At 51.6% G+C, this 21,563-nt stretch overlaps 1 protein-coding gene across 1 annotated transcript in view; it reads right to left on the bottom strand.

Annotated features, from left to right (window-relative positions):
- Cdh13 (cadherin 13) overlaps window positions 1-21,563 on the bottom strand; it is an 873,075-nt gene that overhangs the window by 196,753 nt on the left and 654,759 nt on the right. The window contains exon 7 of the mRNA XM_027933116.2: window positions 9,264-9,442. Within this exon, the coding sequence (XP_027788917.2) occupies window positions 9,264-9,442 (179 nt within the window). The remainder of the gene's footprint in view (window positions 1-9,263; window positions 9,443-21,563) is intronic.

Below are 21,563 nucleotides of genomic sequence, written 5' to 3'. Positions count from 1 at the left end.
TGGGAAGACCACCTGGCACATGTGACACAGACCCTTCACCTGGGACAGGGACATAAGCAAAACGGAATCCCAGCCAGGTGGTGCTCTGCAGGCCACTTGTTAATACACTGGTCCTCGGTGTCCTGGGTTCTGTGACCAGGAATTCAGCAGAGGATTGAAAATATTTGGAAAAAAGCCTGCGTCTGTGAAGAATATTAAAGCCTCCCCCTGTAGGTGCTCCCCGAACACAAGAGTGGGGCGGCTGTTTACCCAGTGTTTCCATGGTGGTGAGCACTATGAGCTATCGGGAGAGATTTAGAGCACATGGGAGGCTGTGCTGTTAGGTGCGATGACATTGTGTGTAAGAGCCTCGTGCACCCCAGGTTTTGGTGTGTGTGGGATCCTGATGAAGTGGCACCCCCTTTCTCCACAAAAAAGTCTTAACTGGGCTTCTCCAGAAATCCTCATCATGGCTGATTTTGGGACTGTCAGCAAAAGAGTTCAATGCAGATAAACTTCCTATTTTTGTGTTGCCCTGTTTTACTTGGCCACTGGCCCGGAAGATACCAGCACTCCAGGTGTGGACACCCCCTTACTAGTTTCTCACAAACATGTATCCAGTACAGTAGTTTGTAGAAATGAACAAACAAGGCCTCTGGCCTTGAGCTGGGCTTCACAGAGATGTCTACATTTTTAAGATAAGTTATAATTGGTCTCCATGGTAACAGCTGGCAGGGGGAGGAAAGAAAGGGGGGAAGAAGCTCTCCCCTTCTCAGGTGTTGTCCTTGAAGGGTTAACTTGCCCAGAACAGGGAAAGAAAAAGCTGCTTGTATGTGAACTTCTGCAGCCTGTGAACTTCTGGGCCCCTCCCCTTACATGCTGGGTATAAAATTCTGAAACTACCTAAAGTCGGGGTTCAGGGGATTGATTGATTACAGCAAAAGCTATGCCCTCTGAACCTGGCTGCAGCCAAATAAAACTGTTTCCTGCTGTCTTCTGTGCCTTGCCTCGTCTGTCCCTACAACACTGAAACTAATTCTCTTTGGACGTTGGCAGAAGGAGGCACAGCTCTCCATGTCATGAAATATTCTTTTGTCACATCCTTTTGCATTATTTGGTGAATTCCAACAAAGGGCACAGCATAATTCATTGGACAAGTCCCTCCTGATTGAGCCTTGAGTTTGGATCTTGAAACAAAGATCCAGGCAGCCCCCCTGGCTAGGCCCGTGTACCTTAGATGATGTGGCATTGCTGAGTTCAAGAGCACTAGGGGTGCTGTCTAAGCCTTATGAGGCTTCCTCCAAAACACCCAGCAAATGAGTCGCCTTGGTTTGGATTTCCACCCTTGCTCAGGAGAGGGCCTTTGTCCAGAGCCACGTAACTAAACTGTAGGGTTCACCCAGCCTCAGTGACCTGGGATGAGCTCAGTGACCCCGAGGGAGCCACCTGGCCATGCAGTGATGGGCACTGCATCCCGTAGCCTGGTCAGAGCCAGAGTGGGTTGAAGATGGTTCTTCTGTGAGTCCACCTCCCACATGGGGGTAACACTGATTCGACAGTGGGAGGAAAGCACACCCGGGCTGCGGAGGAGACCTGCGTGGGTCCCAACCTCAGTGTCTCTGAGTCTCATCTGCATGGTGCTTTACCAACCTCCCCAGGCTGCTGCCAAGATTAGGTTGAACACGAAGCATGACTACAGCCACTGGCCAGTGTGACACTCTGCAGAAGCTACGTTGTCTTCTCATTTTAGTTTATCCTCGTGGCCCCAGTGACAGGTTCAGGGGTGACAGAAGGGGCATCGAGAGGCCTAGGAAGTCATCGGGGAAATGTCTCAGGCCTGTGAGGAGGTCTCTCTTTGTCTTTGGGTGGCCCTGTTTTCCTGCAGACATTCCTGCAGAGACAGGGTGTGCCCCTCTGGTCCTGCTGCTGTGAGTGATTCCAACCAGTCAGAGCTCAGCTCAGAGAAGAGGCCCTCACCTGGAAGTCTTCCGTCCCCACCTCCGGTCCCTTGCTCCCCAGTCCTCCAGCTGTTGGTACCCTGATATACCCTGCTGTTGGTATAACAGAAGCCATTCCCACATGGCTGTACTGAACTTTAGTCTTTCTAGATAGTTCTATGTTGCTATTTTTAGGTTAAACTAGTTTTACTTATTGCAATCAACTTTTGAGTTTAGAATTAATTACCTGAGGTTAACCTGTGTCTTAATTATGAGGGAAATGGACTATGCTACCCAAACATGAAATCAGACCCATTGTTCCTGACCTGGTTCCTTTTCCTACCGTCACAGTTCAGTGAGGATTCATCAGTGTGATTTGGCCTGGGTGGAGGGGACTTTGGAATCAGACACACGCAGACATCCAAAAGTCAACTCCAGAAACTGCTGCCTTTCCCCCTTTTGACCCATGATCTCCCAGGTCCAAACCCAGCCTGCTGTCTATATCGGACAGTTCATGGGCTAAAAATTGCTTTTTACAGTTTTTAGAATGGTTATATTAATGAGATAAGTACCTACATAATATCCTTGGCTTTGCTCATTGACCTTTAAAGCCCAAAAGATTCACCATCTGGCCCTTAGAGGAAAAGGTTGTCCACCTCTAACCTAAGCAATGACCCTACAACTTGCAATCCCTTTCACTGTTGGATGCGCCATTACAGGGGCATCTATCCCACAAAGTGGATCATACCCTTTAGAAACCCCAAACGTTCTAATGAGTAACACCATCAACAAACAGGTGAGCAGAAGAGGTGCCCTTTAAAACGAAAAGAGGAGGCAATGTGGATTCAGGCATTTTGAGATGTCGTGTGGCTTCTGGTCCCTACACTGCTGTTCAGTGGGAACCTGTGGCAGCTGCTGTGGGTGCTGGCTGGGAGCACATCACAGTAAGACCCTGATGGCGGCTCCCTAGATACCTCCACCACGGCTAAGCACTGGCCATTCCCAGGGCGCCAGGATCAAAGCTCTTCCCTTGTTCTCCACCAGTTTAAGCCAGAACCCAACTAGAAACTCCTCCTCAGCTGGAGGGCATCCCCACAACCAGGATCTTCAACAGGTGGGTCGAGAGCACTGTTCCTTAAGATCCATGATCTGAAAATATGTTGGTGAAGAAAAACCCACATCAACACACTAATTACAGAGCTTGGCTGATCAAGGCAGAAAACCCAAGTTTTCTAAAAGAAAGAAGTTTTTTCCAGGAAAGAAAAGAAGTTCTTCAGTATTTAGGGTACTTCACATAAAATGAGATGGAGGAATCTTAAGTGACAGAAAAGCACAAGTACTCTAAACTCATCACCACGCTGCGCTTTTAAGTTATTTTTACCATATAAAAAACCAAAAAAGAAAAAGAGAGAGAAAGCTTAGAGAATTAAGCATTTGTCAAATCCCCAAAGATGAATCTCTCTTAATGACAAAGTGAAGTGTCTCTCGATTCGCCATGTGCCAGAGAGCTGCTGATTGTCTAGTGCTTTAAGATGCACGCGGACAGAGCAACAGGACACGCTGTTGGTTAATCCAGCAAGCTGAGAAGGCTGGAGAGGTAGCTCATCCCTCCCCCGGTCAGGCCAGAAGTTCCTGAGGCTCTTCTCCCCAGTCACAGAGCAGCCCACGGTCCCCCCAGGCGTCCCCAGGCAACCCCAGGCTCACCCTTAGCTCCAGCTGCTCCCCAGGTCCCTACACACTGCTCCAGGGGCGTGCTGATGGTTAAATAAAGGTCGATGGCTTCCTGTTTGCCGTGGGGTACATACCTGCCATCCTTCGATGACCTCAGAAGACTCTAAGGCTACGGAGAGGACAAGGGACTCGCCCAGAGCGTCACGGCTGCTGGAGACAACGGCATCCTAGCATGCAGCCTCTGAAGCCCTTGTCTCTGCCCTCGGCTTCTGCCTCTCAGGTGAGGTGTCAGCTAGGCTGAGGTCACACTAGGCAGTTAGACATAGCCCTGGCTTTGATTGACTGATGGCCAACCTTAGGACAATGGGGAAAGTGGTTGGAGTCACCAGAGAGGCCCTGGGACTTGTCGAGGTCTCTGAGAATCGTCCTGCATGTGGGAGCGGAGAAGGCCACTTTGGGGACCCACCCAGCCCCTGCCGCCCTGACTGCCATCAGGAGCCTGGCTCTCCTGCAACTGCGCATCCGTCCCCAGGGCTTGGAATCCAGCCTTGGGAATGTCCTTCTCTCTCTCTCTCTCTCTCTCTCTCTCTCTCTCTCTCTTTTTGTGACACAACAGAGCAAGAGTTATACTTAGGATAGCTCAGCATCTGTGTTTTGTTTGCAAGAACAATGCATTATTATAAAAATATCATAACAATATGTTTACTTCTACCTTTCCTTCCTCTATTTTTTCAGTAAGTGATTAAAAAAAAATGGAGAAAATTATCCCATCAAAAATATTTATGACTAAGTAGCATGTAGAAGTGGCACCATCTAACTCTGACCCTGCCCACCAGAACAGAGAACGTGCTTGACAGCACAACTGAATCGTGTGTAATTATCACCAACGTGTAAACACAATGATAATGAGAAAAGTGTTAGTGTTGGATTAGAGCAGCCCAAAACATTTATTTCCCCAAGAATATGACTGCTACTTCTAATTTTTATTTGAGGAGCAGGGGAGATGTAATAATGTGATCCTTAATTTTTTGATACCATTTTTGTGGATTTCTTTTGTGTTTCTGGGGGTGCACCCGCACAGGGTGCTTGTTTTAATGTGAATCGCCTGGACCAAGCCCTCGTTCTCCTTTGATTGCAGTGTTCCGTCCAAGTTCACTGGCCACTTTGCAGGGGAAGTTCTCTTAATAGTCTCCGTTTTCTTTTCTGACATAGTCGAGATCTCCTGAATATCTCATGGCAAATAAATGTATATGAATGTTAAAATGAAGCCTTACATGTCACTTACCATGGAAAGAAAATTCTTGCAATTTTCATATTTAGCCTAAAATATGGACATTGTAAAGTCTCAGAAACTCCTTCACCAGCTGAGAATAGAAAATGAGTGGCAGTGCTGGTGCTGATGTCTTTCATTACATGTACATTTTGGTGGCTGGCTGTCACCTTCCTTTGATTATCTAGAAGATGATACACAATAAGGTAAAGACAGATCCAAAGAGAGGGGAGTGCTCAGCTCCGAGTCCTTGAAGGACTAATGATACTCACACAACGCAAACAGCAAAGCCACTGCTTTTGAAGGCCTCTCCTGGAATCCATTTCCATTAAAAAAAACAAAAAGAAAAAAGAAACAGAGACCCTGGCCATTAGCTACTCTGAGTAGTTGCAAATTGTGGTTGTGTTTGGAAAAGTTGGCAGATTTCTGCTGATGAATTTCACTCTAGCAGCCAAGAGGATCAGCTAATAAGCCATTTATCAAACGCTAGAGACCCTTATCTGATTTTATTTTGTAGTGCAGTCAGACATAGTTTAAAAACACAGACAGAGCTGCCGGAATGGAGTGGCTAAGTATGGCCATAGGAAAGAGTAAAACAGTACCTCAAATGAACCCAGTTTCATTTACTTGGATATATGGCCCTTATTTTCTACAAATATTTCTCCCAAATATTTAAGCAAGAGGCACCGATCCTCATGTGCAACCACTCACTTTGCAGACCGAGTACTATTTCTTGGAGCTTACTATTGTCCCTGGCATGGGATAGATATTAGGTGAATAAATTAGATTATTGGTTGATTATATAAGGATAAGACAAAGCTCTCAACTAAGATAATTTCTTTTGTTTATATATCCAACTAGAATGTGGGTCTTGTGGTATGTTCTGAGTTAATGCAAACTGGAGGAACATAGGTCATCCATCCATCCATCCATCCATCCATCCATCCATCCAGCACATCTTTACCAAATGGCTATTACATGCCTGCACTATATGGGGTAATGGCAATAGGTCTATGGGACAAAGGTCCAAGGTCCCTTGCCTCAGGAAGTGGCAGGGTTTCAGACACAGCGTATGATGAGCTTGCAATGGAAAATACACCTGGTTTGTGAGTGACATGGTGTCTGTTAGTGACATCAAGATGAGTTTGTGACGTGGGGGAGAATAAACAGCTGCTTCACCTGATCTTGAAACTCAGCTATGGCACTCCCTCTCTCACATCCTTCCTTCCTTTCTCCTCTCAACAAACATCTTTTTTCCCCAAGAATTTCTCACGCGCTAAGGGCTGGGTCTAGGCCTGGAACAGGGTGGACAGAAGCTCTCTCCTCCTGACCTTGGAGTGGGGAGCACAGCAGATCAGCGTGGGCTTCTGCTGACACTGGCCCAGGTGGGACATCCTGGGGAGTGGGAGCATGGGAGGAGGAAGGACAACAGCTGTGTCCTCCCTGGACATGTGGGTCATCTCTGTCTCTCCCCCGAGCAGAGACACCTCCTGCTGGGGTCCCTCTTGGGACAAGGGCTCGTGAAAGTAAACACACTCCCTGGGAAATCAACATGGAAATTCAACAACCTGTCAAGAGAGCTGTGGGAACCAACCAGCTCCACTCCCCAAAGACTGCACAGCCTCCGCAGGGCCTCGGCAGCCTCTCTCACCACACTGAGGACCTCTGTCTGCACTTGCCACGGGCCACACCCACGCACGCCATTTGAGATCTGAGAGGGAAGATGGGCTGCCACACTCACAATCCACAGGAATCAGCCGAAGTCCATAGGCCCCCAACCAAGTGTTCTCTTGAAAACGCACACCTCGTAGCTCTGTGCTGAGCACCCCGCGGGCCCAGGGCTGGACTCAGAAAAGCACACTGAGGGCAGGATGCCTCCTCAGCCGCTCTCCAAAAATAAAAACGAAAAATGTCTCTACAGTCTTGCTGAAGAAAACTGCCACCTCCATGGGACTCCTAGGGAAGGAGCCCAGCCTCAGGAGATGACGGCCTCGTGAACGGCGGGGACACCACCAGAAACCCCATGTGCAGGTCTGTCCCTTTAGGTACGCGGAGCTGGACTTGGGCGCTCAGCCACCTGGAGCCCCTTAGCCCTGCACCCGCAGCCGCCCCCCCAGATCCCGTTTCTTTCCCCCAGATTGTGCTGACGTGGCCTGGATCAGCACTGAACCCTGGACACCCTCAGGGAAAAGGGACACCCTTCATGCGTCTTCATTGATCTTCCAGTTTCACTTGAGTTGTGTTTATGTTCGGGGCCGCTGATGCGCGGTGCTCAGAGACGCTGGCTCACGGTGACGCCCTCACTGGGCCCAAGAAAGCCAGGTGAGAAGAGTGTGAGCCGGAAACACGTCTGTCCTCCAAGTAGACGAACCAAAGGCAGCGGCATTCTCTATCCCCACTTCCGTTTGTAAAAAGAGTCATAAAACATTTTCTCTGAGAACAAAGAGAAGCTGAGATGGGGAAATCACCGCAGTTCATCTTCCCCTGCGAGGAGAAGAGCTTGCGAGGACCTTTCGGGGAATCTGGGGTTTGGGGGAAGCTGGTGTGTGTGTGTGTGTGTGTGTGTGTGTGTGTGTGTGTGTAATAGAGAGGGAGAAAGAGAGATGGTGTGTGATTGTGTGTTTGCACACACGTGTGCTGGATGGAGGACACGGAGCTGACCGGAAGCCATCGCTTGCCTCCAAAGAAGAAAACGTGGCCATCGTCAGACAGGGAGGGCTGGGGAGCGGGTGGGGGACAAAATGAAGGAAACGGGCTCAATAATTTTCTACTTTTTTTAAAACTAGAAACAATTATGTTTTCCAAGTGACAACCACCATTTAATGCAAATTTCTCTTTCCCCGTCCAATAATTTTCCGCTGCTTGCTGCAGTTTCCTAGCCCTCGACAACAACCATCTCAGGGTCATTTCCAATTAATTCCTGCCTTTGTACCTCTGTGCCAACAAACTTGCAATGAGGATTCTGAGAAGCGCACGCTGTGTTAGGGAGAGGGCTACGGACACACCTAGGACAGGCACAGTCTCGGCTGGCACCGCCCAGCAGAGCTTTGTGTCGTGATAGGATCGTCCACCACAGCAGTCACCAGCCACGTGTGCCTGCCGAGCCCTTGAAATGGGGCCAGGTGACCTCAACACTGATGTCGACATCTTAATCAACACAGATTATTAATCTACACAAGTACAGTGATGATGACTTACTGGATGGTGCAGCTCTAGCCCACGACAAAGGGGATATTCTTTAGAGGGACAAGCTACAATTTAAAGGAGCACACAATACAGGCCATGGGCTGGCTGCAGGGATAGTCAGAGACTGGAGGACTGGCAGGGTTGTGGGTGACTTGGAGGATGGGGATGGCTTCTCAGAGAGCTTGATGGAACCCAGAATCTTCTAAGAAACTCTACACAGGAACACGGAGGAAGGGGGAGGCAGGGACATTGTAACCCATGAATGCTCTTCATCCAGAGCCCTGGGGAAACGCACAGAGCCACTGGGAAGCCCTTGGGGATCACGGAGTAAGAGGGCCAGCCGCAGGTGGAGGTGACTCCCAGGGCTCAGCCTGAGCACCGAGCCAGGACCGTGGACTGCAGGATGCGGGCAGATGGAAGTGGGGTGGAGGAGGGGACGCACGGGCTGGGTCAGGTGTGCTGTGTTTGGAGGCTTACAGGGTCTCCACTTGGGTGTCTGATGACAAGCTACCAGTGGGACCTGGAGCCAGGAAAGGGCGGGGACTGAGGGCACATTTAGATGGGAAAGGACCTGCTCAGTCTAAATGGGACAGCTGACACCCAGCTCCCCGCAGCCATCTCACCTCATGTGCCTGATTGTATGAGTGTGGAAGTTTGGCCCAAGATTTCCAGAATTTCTCATTTAAAAAAAAAAACCTGGAAACAGGAATTATTTCAAAGAAATATAAAAGGCAAGTATTTTGCTATGGCCAGCAATTCTAAAAGTTTCAAAATCCTGGGCAAAATCAAGAGCTGGTGTGTGGACTGGTGGGGTCCAGGATACCCGGCTGTGACGTGTGACAGGCAAGATTTCAGAGAAAACCTAAAGGGAAGGACGGGGGACCGGAAGAGAGACTCCGCTGCTGCTCCTGAGGACAGCCTGGTGACCTTGCAGAGCTGCCTCCGCCCCCTGCCGGCGCCCGTCTGCAGTGTCCAGTACCACAAGGGCCAAGAGAATAGGAGGGAGGGGAGGAAGCCGTTGTGGGGTTGAGGAGCACAGGGCGCGGGTCCCAGGGCCTCCCGAGGCCTCTCCTCAGGCCACATCGCAGCCCGCTTCCCTGCGTCCGGCCTCTCTGCCAACCACACCCAGACGCCGCCGCTCTGCCCCAACCACAAGGAGCACCTGGCTCTGTCTCCCCCGCGGGAGAGCCTGCTCTATTCTCATGAGAAAGGAAGCTCACCTCCCGGTCCAGCAGCGCAGGTGACACCACGGTGACAATGTCTCCTTTCTCAGGATCGATGTAGAACATGTTGGGGGACGGCTTGTCAGGCGTCTGCTGACGGATGTTGTACCGCAGGAGGGCGTTGTCGGTGGCCGGGTCATCTGCGTCGAAGGCTGTCATCCGCATCACCGTGGTCCCTGCAGGGGCAGGACCCAAGGGTGGCAGATGGTTACAGAGGGTCGGTGACGCTCAGGGCCCCTCCCCCCGGGGCAATGCAATGAAGTGCCAATCACTTTCCAAATTAAAAAGGAAAGGCATCTCCCAAGCCCTGCAGTGCTCGGCTCCTTCCCGCTCCATCCATTAAAAGGCCTGAAATAAAGAAATGGCTGCTGCTCAGCAGAGTGACGGCTTAATCTTTCCTCTGCTCATGTACAGTTTGTTTCCATGGCTCTTCACTGTGGATGTGGCTCTGTGACAGTGGCCTTCAGGGTGAAGGCTCTTATGGAGTGCGGGCCGTGGGTGCCTGGGCCAGGTGTTGGGGGGAGAGACGCATAAGGCGCCCCCTGCTCTCCTGGAGCTGGTCCTTAGCAGGAGAGGTGAGCATTAATCACACTAAGGGCACTGAGGAGGCCACTGTAGACAGCACAGCCTCAGCTGGCCCGGGGCTCACAGAAGGTGGTCCAGTGGACACCTCCGGGGTGAGGAGCCATGAGCAGGTGAAGCAGAGGGCACTGCCCAGGCAAAGCTGCTTCAGGAGAAAAGAGGCGGAGCCAGCGTCAACTGGGCTCCTACTCGGGGGCAGCCACACCCACAGGCTCTTCAGGTCACACTCTCTCACAGACAACAGGAGGCCCAGGAACAGCATCCAGTTCCCTGACCAGCGTGCTCACAGGGTGCTTATGCCAAGGCTGAGAAGGGGTGGGACGTGGGCCTCGCTCACAACCAGCTGGTATGAAGGGGAAGGAGTAGATGGAATTTCAAGGACAGCTGGGCTGTAGATTTAGAAAAAAGCTCTCAAGAAGTACTCACACTTGTCACCAAGGGGGTTGTGCAAGCAGGTCCATGGAAAGATCACTGGTCATGATCAGACATTTGGAAACATACAGCCGGACTTGGTGGTGCCTGCCTATAATCCCAGTGGCTTGGGAGGCTGAGGCAGGAGGATCATGAGTTCAAAGGCAGCCTCAGCAACTTAGCAAGGCACTTAGCAACTCAGTGAGGCTCTGTCTCTAAACAAAATGTAAAAAAAAAGGGCTGGGAATATGTCTCAGTGGTTGAGCACCCCTGGGATCAATCCTCAGTACCAAAAATAAAAAAGAAATTTGGAAACAAAACAACCTAGCTGTCCAACAGGAGGGGAAACAATAAATGATGGTTATCTTCACTCCGTGAAGTACTGTGCGGCAATCTAAAACAGGGGGTAGCACTCAGGAGTGCTGACACGGAAAACTCTCCAGGGTGAATACTAAGTAGAAAGCACCAGGTTGGAGATTGTTATCCACATGAGTGACGTTGCTTCTGCAAACCTGCTTATGTGCACAAAGCTCCACAACGCGCATCTATTTTGCAGGTATAGTTTATGTTTACAAATGCAAAGACGGTCTGTGCAGGTGAACTTCAGGCAGTAACAGTGATTGACTGGAGGAAGCAGAGAAGGGATTGGGGTTAGGCCTGGTGGGCAGGGACGGCATTAGCTTAATAGGTGATGTTTTGGTTAATTTCACGAGGTGGGTGTATTGCTTTGCAATTAAGATTTAATTTAGAAAGAGCACAATTACAAGTACCCAGAGAAACATGGTCCAGAGCTCAATCAGACAGGTGTGCCTGCTCATTTTCCTGACTGTGTGGCTGCCATGTCTGGCTCAGGATGACCTGCCTGGCTGTCATTCCTCATTCTGTGACCTCACCGGTAGGGGGTGGAAGCAGATGGCTCTGGCTTCCAGCCAGAATACTCCTCTGTAGAAGGTACACAAAGGAAGCCAGTTCACCTACAGCTCAACCCACCGCAGGCCCCTTTCCTTAAGGAACATGCTTCTCTGATCATGAAAGCACTTTTATTTTTTCTTCGCCATGGGAACCCTTATTAGCCATTTGGCTTGACTGATGGGGGGAGCAGAGGGAATCTGGCCCCCCTAAAGCTGGATGGTAGGTAGTCCTGCTTCACTGATGTTGTCACTCAGCCAGGTGCTACAGGCACACTTTAAAAAGAAATCTGTCTTGTGGCTTTGCCCTTGAAACTGTTTTAGGGCAAGCATTCGGGTCTAGGGTAAGAGTAGGTCATTCTTGGCCGGTGCAGCCCCATTCTGTCCCGGGCTCTGAAAGATGACACCCAGCAACACGGTTGTCTTTCCAGTGGGCCATGTTGGGCCCAGGCTCTCTACCCCGGGTCCTGGTGGCCAGTTCCAATCTTGCCTGTCTACTCTGGGAAGACGACTGGCCTCTCTCGGGGCCTCCATCAGGTCATCAGAGGCAGATTCCAGGCCTTTGATCTCACCGCTGGACAGGCTGAGTGAGCTCCGCATGGCCACAGGCGCGAGGAGGCCCTGACCCCATCAATCCCCCCCCATCTTGGGTTAAGTGTGGTTGACACAGTTCCTTTTCCTCAGTTAGTGTCTAATGAGCACTTAATTGACTGAGTCCGTGCCTGACTCAATCTGCCTTTAATTGAAGTCAGAGACGAACAAGGAAAGGAAAGTGGGAAAATGAAGTCTCTGTGACTCATGACTGACATACGCAGGGAAGAGAAAAACCCCTCAGGCCCACGAGCCTCCAGTTTCCAACAGGAAATGCATTGAGAAGACCTTGGTTTTCATGGATTTGCTAACACAATACGGATAAGGTTACCCTGGAATATTCCCCTGGTTGCACAGAAAATATCTTATATAAATGAATTGTTGGGGAGTAACTGAACCTCGTCTCAGCCCTACTTTGCCTTCACCCGGACGTGGATCCCTCCTGAGCGCATCCCTGAGCACATCCCCCATCTGTGGAGACCAGGCACGTAAACAGGTTGGGAGACTGAAGAAGACGACTTTAGGGCCACGGGTCTGGGTTTGCTCTTTGCTCAGCCTCCCTGAGCCTCAGCCTCCCCGTGGGCAGCATGAGGACGTTAACACCACCTTCCTCTTGGTCATTATGCGGATTTGACGGGATACTCTACCTAAAGGACTAGGCACAGGGCCTGGTAGATCACTGTTTAGAAAATGAGGCCTTTTATTTTCAAACCCTGCTGCAGGTGGTTCTGAGCCAATCATGGCAGTGGGGAGGACAAAGGAGGGTTAAGTCGGCCACAGAACCTGGAACCCGGCCCAGTAGGAGGAGCCTGGTGTCCAGATCTCCAGGGGCTGGCCTCGCCCTCTCCCGCCCTGCACACACGGTGCCGTGTGCAGCTTTGGGTTTCCGCTGTGGAGATCACAAGTTCTGCTCGTTGGTTCTCCCTGCATACCCTGGTCCTCCTCTAGGACCCTGGCTCTATCCTAATCCCAGTCCCTCGGAGCCCAGGGCTCTGCTTTGCTCTTGCCAGTGCCTCCCCCCGAGGTTGGTGATGGTTTTCTTCCTTGGGGGTCTGCAGTGACAGGTGACCCCCTAAGCCAGCATTCCTAAACTGGGTCCAAGGAATTCTGGTCCGTGGGCTCGGTGGAGAAAGGGCTACGCAGCAAATGTAGCAAATGAGTGTCCCCAGAGGACTTCCCAGCGCCTTTCCTCAGAAATGCACGACATTGACCACCAAGAGAAAGCAGTCTACACACTCCCCCAAACTTCAGGAACATCTTATTCGAGGGGCCACAATGCCCTAAATCTGAGCTTTGCAGGTGACACTTGTGCTCTGTTCGCGTGTCAGCTCAGTGTGGGGCAAGTCTTTCCTTGGTGGCGCGGTGGAGTGGCACACTACCCTTGCAACCCCAGCTGGGCTCCAGTCCACCAGTCACCTGGCGCCGAGTCTGCAGAGTGAGTGGACAACTGGCCGCTTGCCCTGGCGTTTCCGGCAGGCACACTTCCCCACCCACTGGAGCTCTGGTCGCAGCCTCGAAGCCCCTGTGGAGCCTCACAGGCCAGCTTCAAGCCAAGGTCGTGCCAGTGCTGCGTCCCACCCCCTGTGGGCTTGCCCTCCTCAGCGCCTGCCCCGGCCCGTGACCAGGACTCTGAGGAGAACTCCCTGGTCCCCCTAGCAGGGTGGTGTCCCATCCTGCTGCCCTGTTCCTTCCAGATGACAGAGAAGGACAGTGACTCGACTGACACGTGCCGGGCCCTCCACACGTACGTTCCTGTCATCTTCCTGTCACATCACTCTCTGTGCTCCATGCCCAAACAAATGATCATCACCCTGTCACCACCACAGCCAGATGAGCCCCTCTGAAGCAAAATGAAAGAATTACAAGGTGCCAGTGAGCCGGCCGTCTTGAATTATGCAGTCATCTCCTCCTGCAGAGGGACAGGGCTGCCACCTGACAGGCTGGTTAACCGCTGGGATGGCTTTGTCCGTGTCCCATGGCCCCTTCCCCTTGGCTGCAGCTCTCTGCGTGAACAGAGGCGCCCCCTGGTGGCCTGACCTGGCAGGCAGGTGTTTGGCAGGTGCTGGCTGGAGACAGCAGGGAGCCCTTGGCTCTGCCTGTGAGGGAGGGGCTGCTTCTGCCAGCCGCAAGGGGGGTGGTCCAAAGGACCAGAGGCCGCCCTCGCTCCACAAGTGCAAAATTATTCTGTCCTTGAAATTCCTTCAGTTTCATCCCCAAACACTGCCTTTGCCTGATCAGAGACAGTGTCCGACTCCTTTTTAGAGAACCGACTCTCAAGAGCAAGTCACGCATGGAGATTCAGACGTTCAGGTCCACGTTCAGCACTGGATTTCTGTTGCCACTGGATTTGTGGCAACCGTGTGCTTCCCAGGGGGGAGCGGACACTAAAATGCACTAGCAAAGGCGGCAGGAGGTACTGATGAGACTAAACGGCACATCATCATCAGACACCAACCGGCAGACGGAGGCAGCGAGCTCCAGGTCCTCCCCAGCACTGATTCCTGCCACGGGTCACCCTGGGGTGGGCCTTGAAGGCCACAGCAGGAGCACGTGCCCGTGACACAGCCCTGCACCCTCACTGCCCTCGTCTTGACTCTTCCCAGCACCTGGGAGTCAGCTGGGGGCAGAGGTGTCGGCTGCTGCCGTGTGGGAGTCTAGGTGGGGGCTCCGTCTACTCGGGGTGCTCTGAAACCCAACTGCCCTTGGGCGCCTTCAGGTGGAAAGAGTTTGGGCCACTCTGGTTCCAAATGCTCAATGAGAGCTCTCCAAGCAGGTGACCAACCAGCCCAGCTGCTGAGGACTCGTCCTGGGCAATCCAGATGTGCAGGTCGCTCTGTGGGCCAGCACGGATTTCAGAGGTAGACGTGTTTGGTGGCTGCGATGGCAGAGTGGAGGTATGAGCACTGTTGCAAGCCTAATTGAGCGGCCTGGGACACAGGCCTGGCCATTCCCTCCACTGAGCAGCGACCACACTGCTCTGGGATCTCCATTCCCTCCAAACAGTCCTTGTTATGGTGTGGAAATGAGGTGTCCCCGAAAGGCCACATGTGAGACCATGCAAGAAGGCTCAGAGGAGAAATGATTGGGTCGTGAGAGTCTTAACCCAATCAGTGAGTTAATCACCTGATGGGATTAATTGAGTGGTTACTGAAGGCAGGTAGGTGTGGCTGGAGGAGGTGGGCATTGGGGCTGGCTTTGGGCTATATATTTGTATTTGGCAACGTGGAGTCTTTCTCTCTCTCCCCCTCCCCTCCCCCTTTCTCCCCCTCCCTGGTCACCAGAGCTGCTTCTCTGCTCCACACCTTTCTGCCCTGATGTTCAGCTTCCCCTCCAGCCCAGAAGAATGCAGCCAGCTGCCTATGGACTGAGACCTCTGAAACTGTGAGCCCCAAATAGACTTTTCCTCCTCCACAATTGTTCTGGTGACATATCTTAGTTGCAGTAGCAAAAAAGCTGACTAAAACAGTCCTCAAGAGGGAACAGAGCCACATGGTTGTGCACACCCAGAGCAGATCAGGGCTGTGGGTATGACCTGGACAGGGGCTGCCTGGGGTCAAATCCTGGCCCACCATAGCCAGCTGGGCATCCTTGGGCAGTGGAACTTGACCGTCCCACACACCTGGTGGGTCGTGGCAGGTGCTGAATGAACGCAGCGGCCTCGCCTTGTTTATTTTCCTGTCTGCACCCCAGTCAAGAGCATTTTTAGAGTTTTTCTTCCTACTTAATCCTGACCATCCCACCTTCAAATGTTGAATCCAGACACAAACTGTGCATGGACCATGGCCCTTTGGAGGACCTCAAGCCATCGCAACACCTGATATTTGTTATTCTTTCTAGTCAGCAATCTCTCCCTTTGGGGTGATTCTGGCTCCCACCGAGGATGCAGAGATCAATGAATATAAAGCCCATGGCGGGGTGATGGAAAGTGCTGGAGAAATAGACGTTTCATTGAGTTATTTTTATTGACCCCTGTGATTTGGAACTCAGCCAGAGAGGCCCAACAATGCTCAGGGCAAAGAGGAGGAAATATCTTTGAGACTCAAACACAGTCCAGCTCATGCTGGTTCTAGGCTCCACCCTCTGGATCCAGAGAAACAGGAGGGATTTAGAGTCACAGAAGGGAAATACTCCTTTCTCCCCCTAGACAAGCCTAGACAATTCTGCTGAATGCACACAGGCTCGGACCTCCTTCCTCACATTCCTGAGTACACAGGGATGAACAGGCAAACTCTCCGATGACTAGAGGGTGGGAGATGACCAGGCAGCCTGCTGGGCACCAGATGCAGCCCACGAGAGGCAGGGCCAGTATTCCTGCAGCCTGCTCGTGGGGAGCGGATCACGGCGTCCTGCTCTCCCACTGACCTGTGTTACATCTCAGGGCAGCTCATCTCCACATTCAGCTTTCAACAACAGCTCCACTGGCAGGAGGGTGGAGAGGGAGGTTGCTCTCTGCTCTGGAGGCAGGGTAATGACAGCCCCAGGCTGAGGGAGGGAGGGAGGGAGGGAGGGAGGGAGGGAGGACCAGCAGAGCAGCTGGTCCTGGGGTCAAGGGGAAGCAGGCTTAGACCTCAGCAAGGCCTGGGACTGTGGCTCTGTCACCTCTGCTCATTCTGGGGCCCTTCCTTCTGTTCTGCCCACACATTCCCCCCGCCCCCAATTTTCAACCCAGAAAGTTCTTGACCATGTGTGTTTTGATGAAGATGTCAATGACCTTGGGCTTCTCCTCTGGCAGGGGCCTGGCCCACTGGCCCTGAAGGTGTGACTGTGGCAGAGTGGGGCCAAGGGAGGTGGGCCAGGTGTGAGCAACACGAAGGCCCCCTGGGTGGCCCCCAGGGAACTCATGTGAGTGCAGCTGCCTGAGACAACTGGGCAAGGTGGGGACTGGGGCCAACGGGGCCTGTGTGTCTTCCCACGGGAGCTGCCTTGCAGCGCAAAGGAACTGCTGCAATCTTGCCTTGCAAGTCTGCAGAATCCAGACGTGATTTTTCAGGAACAGATGGGAATTGGGAGTTTTGTATAAACTGTCACAATGTTTACACGTTAGACACTTATTCAAATTTAAAACAAAACATCACGGAGCTGGACTAGGAAGGCAGAGCAAAGCAGGCTACAGCAGAGTAGGCCCCAGGTGCATCACTTTTCATCTTTTGACCTTGACTGTCAGTCAGAACTAGTCCCCGACCCCCAGAGCCAGGAAGATTGTTAACGTGCGCTCCTGCGGTAGGTTCTGGCTCTGACACAGGGCTCTGCTACCATAACAAGCGGCCCTTCTTCTTCCCACCTTCCTCTTTTGGAGCAGGAAAATCAGTCTTCTCTCCAAAAAAGGATAGATTGAGATTGGTGCCACCTTTTCTCTGAGTCTCCCTGAGGGCCGGACTGTAGGCCTGCTCCCTAACACCCCCATACCTCACCAGGACCTGGCTCCCACCTCTGCACAGCCCCTTCCCAGGTGGCACTGCATCTTCCCCATCCTCCTCCCACCCTGCCCCCCAATTGAGAAAACCCTGAGGCCAATGCAGCATCTCATTCCCTCCTGTGACCTCAAGGTCCAGCAAGGGAAAGGAGCCAGAGAGAAATGGGTATAGGTGATGGAAACATGCAGCACGTGTTTCATGCATGAACTTATTGGATCTTACGGTAACCCCAGGAGGTATCATATTGTTAAGCCCATTGTACAGATGAGGAAACAGAGACTCACCTCGGACCCAAAGCAATGGAGTCACCTGACCATGGACTAAAATCTCTGAAATCATGAGTGAAAATAAATCTTTCCCCCTTTAAGCCATTCATGATTCATGTCAGGTATTTGTCACAGCAACGAAAATATGACTCACACAGAGCTCCAGCTGAGCCTGCAGAGGAGAGCAGCCAGGGCATCACCCCAGGTAAGCACAGCAGAAGAACTGCCCAGCTGAGCCCCTCCCAACCTGCAAATCACAAGCAAATGTGGCTCTTGTTTTAAGCTGCTGAGTTCTGGTGTGGTTTGCTGTACATCACACATAACTGCTTAAAGTGTGTAAATAAATTAATCATCACATGCAAGCTAGAGAATATTTGTCAAACATAGTAGAATTTGTTTTTGATTTTAAATAATTAAGTGATTCAGCAGATTTAAGGGGTGGACCAAAATAAAAAGAAACAGGTACAGAAGAAAAAATTGAGAAAAGATGCAACCCACTTCCCAAATGTTGGCCTTTCGGCTGCGGCGCTTTTAGGGCAGTAATTTTGCACCATGAGCACGATGCTGAGAGCCATAGCTGAGTCAGAATGACGTCATTCCGACTCGGCTATGGCTCTCAGCAGCACATTGTCATATGTTGGCCACTGAGCAATTCCATTTTTACCTTTAGAACCACACAGAATGAAACTGGTACAGCCTGTGCCCCGGTCACAGGTTTGAGCTGAGTAAATGACATTAAACAGGAGTGCCGGGCTGTTCTTTGGAGTGAGAATGCCTTAAATTTTGCAACAGTTGCTAAGTTCATTTAATTGCAGCCATAAGCATCTCTCTGCGGCTGCAATCACCACAGTCTCGATTTGAAATGCAATAGACTTCGCCCCTCGGATCTGCTTTCCCTCCCCAGAGCTAGTTGGCTTTTTAAGTACAAATTGACAGTCAAATCTGCAATAAGTTATGACAAGCTGAGCAATGGCCGCCTCCCATCTGTTTCCAGAGGTTATTTAGTTTTACGCTGATAAAGAGGTGGTGGCGACAGAGGCCCCTTACGATGCTCTCAACCTCTCAGCTGCTATGGCTCGGGCTCCACAGAGCTTTACCCTGCTGTTCTGGTGACCCACTGCTTGGCAAAGCTGCAGGGGCCACGGTTTAGGAAAACTGCTCCTGAGACGCTAGGTGATGCCTGGCAGAGTCTGGGATCCCGCCTGTTATGAGTGCAGGATTGCCCTAATTTCCTCATTTGACCCCAAATTTTAAGGGATAATTTTTCTCAAACCTATTAAAACATCCCTTTTAGTCTTTCCCTTTGCCATTTCTTTCTATGTAGCTCTTTTTGAAGGCTACAGGATACTAATGACCTGATCTTGCCTAAAACACTTCAAACAAGCAAATCTAAGTGGAAACATGATCCCAGATCTTCCAGACTCATAATGAGAAATGTTTGCCCTCGGTTAGCATGAAGTAGCTCTAATTCTCAAATGTGGACACGTAACTCCCATAAGATCCTAGAAACCACAAAAGAATGTGGTGAGGGTATTTTTATTTGCTTTACTTGTAAAGGGATTTTTAAAAGGCCAGTCTAGTCCTGTTAGAACAGTGGTTTTCAGTTAGAAGTGATTTTACCTGCTGCGGGACGCTTGGTGATGTCTGCAGATATTTCTGGTTGGCGTCACCAGGCAGGGGTGTGATACTGGCCTCCAGTGGGCAGAGGCCAGGGACCTTGCTAAGCATCCTACAAGCAAGGAAGTCTTCAAAAGCTCCAGGGAAGGCACTGTGCACTCCACGATTAATTGCTCACCTCCTCCTCTGGACAACGTGACCTCTGCTATCCCCTCTCAAGATCCTTCATCACTGGTGAACAAGGGGCCCTGGGTTTTTATTGTGCCCTTTTGGGGCCCTTCAAATCATGCAGCCGGACCTGGTCAAGAGCCAGGACTTCTTGAGGCTGGGAAACTCCAGAGGCCACCTGGGCCCTCCGTGAGCTATGAAAGCCTCGTCCACAGCACTCACACTGTGACACTCGAGCACAGGACAAACACCTTCCTATTCATCTCTCTGGCTCAGACTGCACCTGTTCATTGAACTCCTGGCCCCTCTGAGGGTGGGTCCTCTCCAGTGAGAAGCCACAAGCACCGGCACAGCTCCAGCCCAAGCTGCCCAAGGGGCGGCTCCTCCTGCCCCACTCTGAAACCCTGCCCTGTCCTCCTGCCGGCTCCCAGCTCTTGAACTGGCTCCAGACACCAGGGAGCTGCCATTTCCCTGGCCTGTGCCTTGATTCGCTGGGTCTTAGGCTGCCTCTTCTCCCCTTTTGCTGATTACATACTTATTTCTGATACTTGGATACTTACTTCTGCCTACTTCACCCCCTGACAACCAGGCAAGCTGGCACGGGCTGTGCCTTGCAATGCAAATCCTCACCAGAATCACTGGAGGATATTTTAAAGTTCTCACGATGTCTGACACTCAGACCTGGCATTGGGTCTGGGGAGCACATGGGGGCCCAGCAGATGTGGCCACTGACCCCTGTTTGTTGGCCATGTGGTCTGGGCAACATCCTCACCCTCACCCAGCTTTGGTTTTATCACCTATAACACAGGCTCACACCTATGACTGTGTGCAAAATGCAGAGGGGCCAAAGGATCTCTGGTATTTCCACAGAGAGGGAGATGAACAGGTGGACCTACTGTGTGCTGGAATAGTTCTTGCAATGTCCTGCAGGGGTAATTAGATCATCTCTAGTGTTAAAGAACTGGAGTTCTTTAAAAGTCATACAGGCCAAGACCAGTGCTGGCAAGCAGCCAAGGGGGTCCAAGCCTGCAGGGTGGGGAGCACTGGCCTCCAGAGAGCCCACACCTCTGCAGAGATGGTGTGGGACCACGATTACCTTGCATTGGCCCCGTGACGTAGGTGTCTCTAGCCCATTTTGCAAAGATAGAAGCTGAGACCAAGCAAAGGCGGTCCCTTGCCCATTGCCTGCTTATCCGGCAGGGCAGTGGCTGGCCGAGGCAGGCCCCGGCAGCATGTCCCGAGGCCTGGCTTCCTGCCTGCCTCCAGCACAGCTCTGTCTGCTGGGCATTTTGCCTTTGTTTTCAGGTGGAATAATTAATTTCCAAGAACTCTGTCTGCAGACTGGCTCAAGCCCACCCTTGCCCTCACCCACCAGAGCTGGTCTGAGGCATCTTTGAGCACATCAGGAAGCCCTGGAGGGCCCCTCAGGGCCTGTGTCCCTCAGCTGTAGAGCAGAACAGATGGTCACTGGCCACAGAACCACACCTGGGGTGAAGGAAGGCGAGGCCTCCTTCCTGAGGGTCTGGGAGGTTTGCCTGCTGCGGCCGGGGGCTGGTGGTTACTGCAGCGGCCAAATCAGCCAGGAAGCTGAAACAGGGCACATCCGAGACTCAGGTCCAACAGGAAGGACGTGCGGCCAATTGCTGGGAGAGCGGGAATGTTGCTGATTTTGCAAACATGTGTTCTTCTACTTGGTAAGTAAATACATATCGGGGAGCCTGGTGATAGTGCAAGCTGTTGTTTTATGGCTTGGAAGTCGGCTGCCTGTGATTGATGCTAGCAATGAAAGTATTTATAAAATAACATGGAATTAGCAGGAGTCGCTTTACGAGTCTAGGGAAATGGATCTTTTGCAAAGAGGAAAATCTGGTCAAGGAGCTTGATCAGGGTCACACACATCTGACATTAAATGTATTGGGTCCGAGACCTGAGGGGAACCCCTGGACCACTTGTGCTCTTGCCTGGGGGAGGGTGGCGTATCTTTTCCTTAGCCTTCTCAGTCCCCTGGAGGTGGATACGTTCTAATCACCATTTCTCTCCACTGTGAATGTCACTTTTGAAACCTGCTTTCCCTCTCCCAGGTCACCAGAGCATTGCTCAGGGAATAACTAAGACAAAACTTAACATGCACATTGGATTTGACCTTGTAGCCCCACTGACTAGGGCAGGATTGGGCACACAGTAGGTGCTCAATAAATATTTAGTAAAGGAGTAAATAGAGATGAGAGTCAGCAGCTTCTGGCCCCTGAGTGTGGCCACTGTCTCCCTCTGCGGTGTAGCCTCTTCCTGCTGCAGTCCTGCCAGGTGACCACACTGCTGTTCCAGACTGGAATGTTCTCT

Source organism: Marmota flaviventris, chromosome 18 (assembly GCF_047511675.1).
Source record: "Marmota flaviventris isolate mMarFla1 chromosome 18, mMarFla1.hap1, whole genome shotgun sequence".
Classification (NCBI taxonomy): Eukaryota; Metazoa; Chordata; class Mammalia; order Rodentia; family Sciuridae; genus Marmota; species Marmota flaviventris.
The sequence above is the reverse complement of the archived record's forward strand: the minus strand, read 5'-3'. Positions and strand labels throughout refer to the sequence as shown.